Source organism: Octodon degus, unplaced genomic scaffold (assembly GCF_000260255.1).
Source record: "Octodon degus isolate 3935 unplaced genomic scaffold, OctDeg1.0 scaffold00019, whole genome shotgun sequence".
NCBI lineage: Eukaryota > Metazoa > Chordata > Mammalia > Rodentia > Octodontidae > Octodon > Octodon degus.
The window spans coordinates 6,534,121-6,544,411 of NW_004524595.1; the positions used below are offsets into that span (position 1 = coordinate 6,534,121).

Here is a 10,291-nt window from a genome sequence, read left to right on the forward strand (position 1 = left end):
AAAGAGGGATAGATTGTAATAGACTCAGAGCAGAACACAAGCCATAAAACTAATGAGGGCATCTAGTTTTCACTACACATTAATATAAAAACAGGAAAAGCGAGTATCCCATTCATACAGTTTTTACCATGCATATAAGTAATGCTTTTCCAGGTATCTCTATACACATGTGTCCACATCAGTATTTCTATATTATAAAAACATTCACAGGAATGATAAATCTCAAATTTGGGGTAGTAATTCTAGGCTCCAGAAGGACATCAACTATTGTTTTTTGTTGTTGTTTTGTTTTTGCAGTACCAGGGATTGAACTCAGGACCTTGCTATCTCCCCAGCCCTATTAATTGTTTATTGAAGTAGATAATGAATGGTACATTTTTCTTTTTGTTATATGAAATAGTTCTTAAAAATAAGTCATATCGGGGCTGGTGAGATGACTCAGTGGTCTAAAGCACCTACTCAGAACAAGCTTAACAAAGCAGAGGGACTGCGGTTCAATCCCCCAGCACCACATGCCAGCCAGCCCGCGCCCCCTGGTGGGCTGAGCTGGCCACACACACACACACACACACAAATTAATAAAAAAATTTTTAAAAATGTTAAAAAATAAGTCATATCAAAAAGAATAAAATAATCCGTCTTCTTAGAACACTTGAAAAATGTTATTTTTGCTTTGCCTTGAATTTTGAAGTTACCCCATCCTCTTCTGACTTCTTAACCTCTCCAATCAGGCCCCTTAATTTTTCATAATACTTTTTAAATGTATTTGGTACAGGGTCTTGCTATGCAACTCAGACTCATAGCGAACCTCCTGTCTCAGCCTCCCCAGCACTGGGATACAGGCCTGTGCCACCGCACCCAGTCTTGGTGGATGACGTGGTGTGCCTGGGGCAGGACTGGCATCACATGTGGTACTGGAGATCGAACCCAGGTCCTTGGGCTTGCCTAGGCAGGCACTTAGACTGCTGAACTATCTCTGCAGCCCCAGGCCTCTTAATTTTTTAAAAAAATGTACTGTACTGCCAAAGCTATAGTCAGATTTGCCATTTTCCTGCCTCAACCCTGCGAGTGCTGGGAGTCTTTGTGAATGCCATCAAACCCAACTCTTGCTCTTGAGTAAATGATTCACCACGTCCAGATGCTGAGCCAAAACCGTAGCTTCTCTTCCTATCTACCTGTTCTGTTACTAGCTCCATCTTCCCCTCCCTTACTGTATTTTTTCATCTTTCTACAACTACACTTTAGCTACATACCACTTTCTGTTCTTGGGTTCATTGAAAAGCACAGCCAGGAACAATATATGAGGTCCATTGTCTGAGATGATAACAAATGAAAATACCCTGCAGCCAGAAGGAAATGATCCATTCCTCCAATAGATGTTGGGAACAGTGTGGGGGTGGGGAAGTGAACAGTGGAATAGGAAGAACCCAAGAGCCTCGCTACTTACAGACCCCTAACAGCCTGAGATACAGTGCTTGGGGCTTCCTAGCCACACTGGAAATGAGCGTTGTCTAAGTGCTTTCTGTTTTCAGTTCACAAATGATGGTGTTCAGTAAACACTAGCTGCATGCAATTGAAAGCCCTAAACTTCTGCAATAAAAGTACTTACATTATTTCAAAAGTGCTATAGACAGGAGTTGTAAGTAGAGAGTGATAAGTTAGATAATTCAGCATATTGAAACTAATAAAATGGATAAACTATAAGTAGGTTTTTATTTTTAATAACAAAACATTGCTTAGTAACACAAGGAAACCTTATATGTGACAAAAATATTAAAGCTAGGAGTGAGTGAAAGGCATATGGAAAAAGTTTTAAATCTAGTTTTCAACAAATTCATTTTACCTAGAAATAAGACTGACAATTCACAAAGTGTAATGCAAAATTTTTCATCACTAACCTCTTCTGGAAAACATGGTTGATTCTATCTTTCCATAGAGGAGCAATGTTAAAATATGGAAATATAGTCAGCTGTACCAAGATTCACATTCCAGTAAATCATCAGTCTAGCCTTCATCTGCCATAAAATACAAAAAAATTCAATTCAAATCAATAAGTCTATAGTAATTTAAAATATTCTCAGTTCTAAATGGGTATAAATATATGATTGTATAAATGACAAAAGGTCCTTTGTATATGACAGAGTACACACGTAAGGATAACTAAGTCCCCTAATTAGTACTACACAGTGCTTGGCATAATTAGGTAACTTGTCCTCTTAGAACTTCAGTACTGCTAGAGCAATAATGGCCCAGATTCAAAAATATTCTGCTCTAGGAGTACCTGGCCCAGTTCTTACTTCGTCGCTTATTTTCAGGATCCTCTTGGATGCTGACTGGTGTCCAGGGCAGGGTGCACTATGGTCTCTGGAGCACCCTGTTGCTTTGGGCTGCAGCACCTGGATTGTCCTCGTTGCCTCGCCCTCCTGATGGTTTCTTGGTACCACTGTCTCTGCTTCAGCTGCCGCTTCTGGTTTTCTAACCAGCTTTGAAGAGCTTCCAGTTTCTGGGCTTCCTGAAGTAATGGCTTTAATTTCTTCCTCAATTGCTGGTTTTCTCCAATGAAGCCATGGCAGAATTCAAAATGAGACTTTTGTGCTGTGTACTCCAAGGCCTGGGTCTTTCCACCAAGCTCCCTTCTTTTTCTCTCCCTCAACCGAGCCCGCACCAGGTCCAGCTCTTTAATTTCTTGCTCCAGAAAGGCTTTTTGCTGGAGGAACTGTAAGTGCGCCTCCCGGTCCTTCACATGTGTCTGGGTGGGAATTCTCTCTATCTGCTCCTGCAAGCTCTGTATTCTCCTGTCCTGTCTCTCCTTGATGGTGGCAATATTCCTCAGAGCCTGCAACTGCTGCTCCAATTTGGATTGGACCTTTTCCCCCCGTAAGAGCTGTGCTTTCAGGTCTGAGGTTTCTTTTCCATATCTAGAGGCTAATTCTTGTTTCTTCTGCTCCAGCTCACGGTATTGTTGGAAATAATCTTTCCACAGCTCCTCACACTTCCTCTCTCGCTGCTTACTTTTTTCAGTTAGGTAGCTCAGAATGAACTTGCTTTCAGCCTCCACAAGGAGCTTTTCCGTCTGCAGCTGTCTGTTCTCCTCCAGCAGCGAGTTCTGCCTTGTCTGAGCTTCTTGGATTTGGTTGTTCAGCTTGCTCAGGGCCGCTACAATCTTTCCTTTTAGTCTCTTCTCCCTCTTCGTTAGTTTCTCTGGCGGCAGGCATTGATGGAGAAGTACAAGATATGCCGATGGTGAAGTGAAACTTGGGCCAGTCGTAGCAAACCTGAAGGAAAAGAGCAGGAGATATTGCCTTATCGGATTTTTCCCCCTCGAAACCCGGGATTGAACTCAGGCCCTTGCGCTTGCAAGGCAAGCGCTTATTCTACTGAACTATCTCCCAGGCCCCCCTTATGGGTTCTTAACCACAAGGTAAGAAATAATTTTAAGACGGCACAAGTGTCTTGACATTATGTTGCAGACTCTGCCAGGCACCGGAAAAGAGCTAGGTGTAAAGACCGGGAATGTGGCTTCCCACGTACACTCTGCGTTCCCTCCAACTTTGAGCAACATGATCTCAGTTTTCCAAAGGAGAAAGCCGGCCCAGAACCTTTAAGTGACCTGTGCACGACGTAACACGGTTACAAGTGGCAGTCTGGGTGTGAAACTCAATGTTTATGACCCTCAGATTCTACTGTAGCAGCTCCGAAGGGCCGCGGACGAGACAGGGTGTTCGGGTCCAGGAAGACTTTCCTGGACTCGTAGTGCATCTTTCCCACATTTCCCAGAGCCCCTAGGGGGAGCCGAGCGCGCCCTCAGGACTCACAAGCTCTCGCGATTGAGGCCCTCACTAGCCGAACTATGTAGGTCACTGAGGGTGACGACAGAGGAGCATGCGCTGGTGGCAGGGGTCGGCCTCTCGCGGGCACTGAGTCTAGGCGCGGAGGCGTCCCGCGCGGGCGCCACCCCGTGGTCCACGCGCTTCTGCGGGGTGCAAGGGCTCCGCAGGCCGCACGTCTCTCTGCTACTGCTCGGTGTAGCCCTCAGCTGTTTAATCTCCTCGGCTGTCAAGGGAGCCCTAGCTGCCGGCCCCACAGCGGCTCCCAGCAGCTCTCTCGGGAAGATGACAGCTCGCCTGCTCGGCGTCAGGAATCTGTCGGGTCTCTGCGCTGAGGATCCCATCTCGTCTGGCCCTCCAGACGCCCTCGGCTTTGTCCCTCGCAGGTCCAAGCCTCACGGTCAGCGGCTGTCAGCCGATGCCCCCGCTTCGCAGCCAGGGACACCAGTCAGGCCCCGGTGCGCTCAGACTCCCAGAGGTCGCCCTCCGCCCGCAGTTCCGCGTCTTCGCCGTCGAGTTGCTAGGATACCAGCCGCAGCCCCTCTGGCGGCGCGCGGCGTCTCTATGCTGAGCCGGCAAGATGGCGGCGCCGGCGACCCCAGGGCCGTCGCGCTCCGGGCCCTCGAGATTGCTGGTGTGGGGAACAACTGGAGCCAGGAAAGCACGGGCTAGGGGTTAAGATGATGAGTACTGCAGGAAGAACGGAAAGCGGGGGAAATTTTTTTAATGAGAAAAGAAGAAAAACATGGAAACAAGACTTTGTAAATGGGGAGAAGTTGAAGGGAGGGAAGGGAAAGGAAAAAAAACCAAGTTATATCGTGTACAGCTACAAATGCACTATGATGAATGTGATTGTCATGTATATCTGAAATTTACCAATAAAGTCTAATTTTTTTTTTTAAAAAAGACGTATTTGGTACAGGGTTTCACTATGCAGCTTGGACTCCGGTGATCCTGTTTTCAGCCTCCCCAGCGCTGGGATTACAGGCCACTCTGTAAAGGGTTAACAGAGTTTTGTGCCTTAACTGTGAAAAATTATAAAACCCCTTGTGCTTCTTGTTATCTACTGTAAAAAATGTATTCTCCCTTTCGACTCAAGGCCAGCAAGCTAACACAAACTCCCTCCCCAACCATCTCCTATAATGTAGTCAGCTTAAGATACATCTTATTATTTTTTTTTTCAAATTTTTATTTATTTATTTACTTATTTATTTATTTATTTATGTGGCCAGCTCAGCCCACCAGGGGGCGGGGCTGGCTGGCATGTGGTGCTGGGGGACTGAACGGCGCGGTCCCTGTGCTTTGCTTAGCTTGCTCCAAGTAGGTGCTTTAGACCACTGAGCCATCTCACCAGTCCCAGGATATATCTTATAAAAATATACTCTTATCACTAAGCTGTAAAAGATCTTTTAATTATAAACAGTTTACAGCTGTGTCAAATAAATGTAGTTTCTGTTGTTCTGTGTTAGATAACAAATTTGCTTACCAAGCTAGATGTGATTTCTGTTATAAATACCCCCTTGCTACCTACGTTCAGGCCGATCAGCCTTCTCCTGTGTGAAAAGTGGCTAACAGACCTGAGCACAATAAATAAAAAGCTCTATTCAAATTTCTATCTGGCTGATCTGGTTCCTGTGCAGAGTTGACCCATAACACGCGCCACCACACTCAGCCTCCGTGGCACCGCTTGTGGTGCTGGGGATTGAACCTAGTCGCTGCACTTGGCTAAAGCAAGTGCTTAGTCTGCTGAGTTATCTCACCAGCCCTTTAAAGTCTAATTTTTAAAAAAGGTATTAAGAGGTACAGTAGGTTGCCCGGGGCGGGCCTAAGGATAGGGAGAAAGGGAGCAGTGTTTCTAGGGTATGCGGGGTCCAGGCCTGTGCTTCCGTGGGACTTAGCGTCAAAGTCAACTCCAGTTCTTTCCTCTTTATGTCCTTGGAGCCACACCTGGGTTGGTGAAGGTTCTCCGCTGGGCCTGCCTAGCATGGGCTTGGTACAGTTTACCTCTTGGTACTGAAATTGTCTGATCTAAATGCCTCTGCGTGGAAACCAGGCTAATGAGTGCTTCTAGAGATCAAGACAAGGCTAACATAAAGGTTCTGGTGAAGAGTTGCAAACGAAGTTGATGTTTTAGTGGTGGCAAAGTTTTTATTCAGGGGCTGGGGAGATGGCTCAGTAGAATAAGTTCTTCCGTGGCAAGCGCAAGGGCCTGAGTTCAATCCCTGGTTCTGCCCCCCCCCAAAAAGTTTTTATTCAAACATAGAAAATGGATAAGTGATCTAGAGTAGTGGAGGCTGTTCCAGTCAAGAAGACAGCAATTAAAGTATCTGAAAGTTGAGCATTAGTTGTGGAAGGCTATAGTGCTGAAGTCTTCAGTCACTCTCGATAAAAAGGAAATTCACTGTGGTCCCCTTCTTATCCCTTCTTGTCTACCTCCAACCTACTCCTATTTCTGCAGAGTCTCACCAGTCACCAATAGGGCCAAGGTTCTCCATCTCATGTCATCAGCCTGGACCCTGCTATACATGAAGTCTCCTTTCCTGCCAGTACAGGTGAGCAGACCATGCCAGACTGGTGTGACATGCTCTTCAGAGTGGGTAGGAAACCTGCAGTCTGCCAGTCTTTTGTGCCTGGGATTTTCTTGTTTCTCAAAACTGTATCCTTTGATTTCCTTCGGATTTGCTGGAGCCCCTAAGGTTCTTCCACATTCCCATTTTTTCTGTCTTTGCTTCTTCCCTTTTGCTGTATTTCATTGTGTTTTCTTATTCACCTTCATCTCTCCCCTCTTTCTGACCCTGATGTGTCAGGATGTTGTTATTTTTGGAAAATGTAATGACAGAAAGTCACACTTAGTCCACAAACATGTAGGGCATAGATAAACCCATCAACCAACTGTGATTCATAACTCTTTCTAATTCTTTTATTTCTCAATATTTAGCAGAAAAATGAGGATAATTGTGCTGTGATACACTTGCTGATCTATAAACTTTACTTTTATTCCAGAAGTTATGTGGGACGTGTGTACCACAGAACTTGAAAGAAGAATCAGGTTTTTTTTAAAGCAGGTTGTCAAGTTTCACACAGCTATGATTCCAGGTTACACCCTCCCCACGACTTCTGACCCCTATCACAGATAAGGTAAAGAACAAAATTCTTGCAGTGTCCTGTAATGTCTGGGTCCTCAGGAATCTGCTTTTCTTGGGGGCCTGCCCATTATCTCTGTCATTTAAGTTCCTGCTTAAGCAAAGGCAGTCAGGCCCAGGATACTGTGGTTTTTGATCCCCAGATCCTCATAACTTATGAGACTTGCCCTTAAGGCATCCTGAGCCAGCCAAAAAGAAAAAAAAAAAAAAAAAAAAAAGGAAAAAAAATTAAAAAAAAAAAAAAAAAGAAAGAAGAGAAAAGAAATCTGCTTTCTTTCAAAGCTGACCTCTGCTTGGTACTGATAAGGTAGACAAGTATACTCCTGTAGATGGAGCCCTTTTACATCTTAGAAACTGTTTTCTCTCAAAAAATACAGACAAGGTAAATAACTGTGTTTCTGTAAACAGGTTCTTGTGATACCCTGAACTCCCCATAACTGTTTTCTTTCAAGGCTGCTGAGAATTGTCACTGAGTAAATAACTGTCTTTGTCTCTTTTCATGCTAGTCTCCTCCACCAAATTTATAAAAACTGGAGACTTTCCTTCATCTGATGCTCAGCCATGTTGGACACATAAAAGTGCCAATTGAGCCAGTGTAGACCTAAAATCCTGGAATAAATCCTTGTGTTTCCTTGTTGGACCTCTCTGACCTCTTGAGTTCTGCAACACCTGTGTGTATGTAGCATGAGGAGAGGTTCCCAGTTGCATTTGACTCAAAGAAGAGCTTGTGACTCTAAAAATGATTGTTCATGAGTGTAAATCCTGATTCCTGGCAGGATTCAGGCTTCCTGATGGCAAGTCTTCACAGCATGCTCATTCTTTCCCTATCGATTACTTCTAGATCTTGTTTAGCTCCTTCTGTCTCTGTATGGTAATAAAAGGAAGATCTTGTATCAAAAAGCAGAGATCATTTTGGGCTGACTCTGAGAAAACACCTCCCATGTTCTCCTTTAAAGGATGGAATTAGAATAATTGATAGGAGAGGAGCGAGCAAGATAGCTCAGCAGTCTAAAGCATCTGCTTATGCAGCTTAGGCAAGCATGCAGGGACCATGGTTCAATCCCTGGCACCACATGGCGTGCCAGCCCTGCTCCCAGGGTGGGCTGAGTTGGCCACAAAAAAAAAAAAAAAGTTTTTTTTTTTTTTTTTTCAGTACCAGGGATTGAACTCAGGACCCTGAACTTTCCAGGCAAGTGTTTATTCTACTGAGCTATCTCCCTACCCCCTAAGATAGCAAAATTTTTTTAAAAAAGGAATAATTGATGGGAGAAATATACAGACTAGTGAATAGGTAGGTATAGGTTTATAAAAGAGGAGAAATTCATTTTTTAAAAAATTCTGTCTGTGTTGCCTTTGTCACCAGCAAGAAATAATGGCTTTTGTTTGTATTACAGCTCTTTTTCTGTGACCACTGATATCTAGGTCACATAGAACTTTTCACTTTGCTTTAGGGCATGGTTACCAGAACTTGAGAGCTTGAAGCCTAGCATCCTTTGGAAGGAAGGGAATCAATGTAAAGGCTGAGAAGTGGAAGAATCCTCGACAAAAGAAACCTGGTTATATAGTATTATTGTCTTGCTGGCTGGAAGGTATGTCCTTTTGCCCTACATTGTCTTTCTCTGAAACCAGGCGCCTTAGTTTTTTTGACAAGTGGCTTGGTTGCTTGTTCTGAATTCAAGGAACTAAGGAGAGTTTTGCTCCAGCTCCTGCTCCTCTGTGGTACCTGTTTCAATGTTTTGCTGGTCGCTGGACCCAGGACTGCATAAAGGGTAATAGTTTCCAGTATGCTGTTCCTCATGATCACACCACAAGTGGCTCATCAAGTGCCTCTGGTTGATAACCAGCAAGTGATTTTCCAGCATCTTCCTAAAAATCTTCCTCAGAGGAAGAGGAGGAGAATCAATCCTTTGTCTGAAGCCCCATTTTAAGGTAGCTACTGTAAGTTATTAAAGCCCGCATATGTATTTCTCATTCATGATGAAACAAGTTTTAAGGTGATAATCCTTGTATACCAAAAGGTTCACAAAATGTCCCTCTGTATAATAGAATTAATTTTGCTGATCCTAGCCCTCTAGGGTGGACTTATTACCAGCTGTCCCCTTCATGGAATTTGATCTCTTTCATGTGCCCTTCTTGGCTGATCTTGTTTTGCAGATATGTGTGGTCTGGGAAAGGCTTTGGCAGTCACAGTCGGAAGGGTTCTGGTAGCACTGTGTCTTGAGCAATTATTATTATTATTATTATTATTTTATTTATTTATTTTTTGTGGTACCAGGGATTGAACTCAGGCCCTTACACTTGCCAGGCAAGCTCTTATTCTACTGAGCTATCTCCCTGGTCCCTTTGAGCAATTAGTCTTCACTGATAGCTGCAAATTAAGATCATAAAACATATTTCCTGAAAGCCTTTATTACTTAGCATGATGGCAAACCTTTTATAGACTGCCCAAACTGCAACCCCAACCCCTTATTTATCACAAAATGCCAACACTGCAATTAAAACTGAATACCTGGGTTTTAGTCTAGAAAAAACCAACTCAACTCATGACGTCATCCTAGAGAGAGCCCTATGTGCTCACTCTGGCGCTCATGCAATGGGTTTACCACCACTGACTTGAAAGAACTGGAGGTTCCTGAGAGACAGAGAAGCCATATCTATAGTTCTCAGAGAACTTTTCATGTGAAGTATTTTAGACTTAGAAAGCAGTTGTACACTAGGAAGAAGGTATGCAATGTGTTAATTATTGAAACTGTCCTACCAATTTGATTTGAAACTGTCTCATTGCTATTTGTTTATCAATAAAATTATGGGAGGAAAAAAAAAAAGCAGTTGTAGAACTGATGTAGATGTCCCAGGCAGTCTCCACCCTTTCTCCCCAATGCTGGCACCCTGGGTAACTGCCACAGGACCCAAGGGGACCCCACCTTTGATTCCCTTACTCTCTCCTTCAGTTCATTAGCGTGGCCCTGGCTTTGTCTCTTTGTGGCTGATGTTTTGGCAGAAGACTAGCTGGCTGTTTTGTAGATTATTCCCCAGTATAGGTTTGTACTCCTTGATCTATATTTTTTATAACAAATAATTTATTTTTATGTAATTCTCTTTGTACCTTTTTTTTCTTTTTCAGCTGCAGATGAGGTATATCTCCAAGTATCCAGTCCTTTATTAAAAATAAAACTTTTGGGATGGCAAGATAGCTCGGTAGTTTAAAGTACTTACTTAGGCAAGCTTAGGCAAAGCTCAGGGACCGTGGTTCAATCCTGGCACCAATGCCTTGCCTGCCCTGCCCCCAGGGCAGGCTGATCCAGCCACCAAAATAATAAT

The 10,291-nt window shown here is 43.9% G+C and overlaps 1 protein-coding gene and 1 long non-coding RNA gene across 2 annotated transcripts; one reads left to right on the top strand and one right to left on the bottom strand.

Annotated features, from left to right (window-relative positions):
* Nucleotides 1-1,795: 1,795 nt before the first annotated feature.
* On the bottom strand, nt 1,796-4,176 carry Ccdc121 (coiled-coil domain containing 121). Its single transcript, XM_004627550.2, has 2 exons — nt 3,816-4,176; nt 1,796-3,275 (listed from the first exon to the last, which is right to left on the bottom strand). Exons 1-2 carry the CDS (start codon nt 4,169-4,171, stop codon nt 2,312-2,314), a joined length of 1,320 nt encoding a protein of 439 aa, XP_004627607.1. The 5' UTR covers nt 4,172-4,176; the 3' UTR covers nt 1,796-2,311.
* A 43-nt stretch (nt 4,177-4,219) lies between these two features.
* Nucleotides 4,220-8,768, top strand: LOC111815635. Its single transcript, XR_002820303.1, has 3 exons — nt 4,220-4,285; nt 6,286-6,379; nt 8,422-8,768. It is a non-coding gene; the product is annotated as an uncharacterized LOC111815635 (long non-coding RNA).
* The last annotated feature ends 1,523 nt before the right edge of the window (nt 8,769-10,291 follow it).

Coding starts and splice junctions, on each gene's coding strand:
- Ccdc121 (XM_004627550.2), bottom strand. CDS start 4,171: ATGGGATCCTCAGCGCAGAGACCCGACAGATTCCTGACGCCGAGCAGG. Junction 3,276..3,815: donor GGCCTCAATCGCGAGAGCTT/GTGAGTCCTGAG, acceptor CTTTTCCTTCAG/GTTTGCTACGACTGGCCCAA.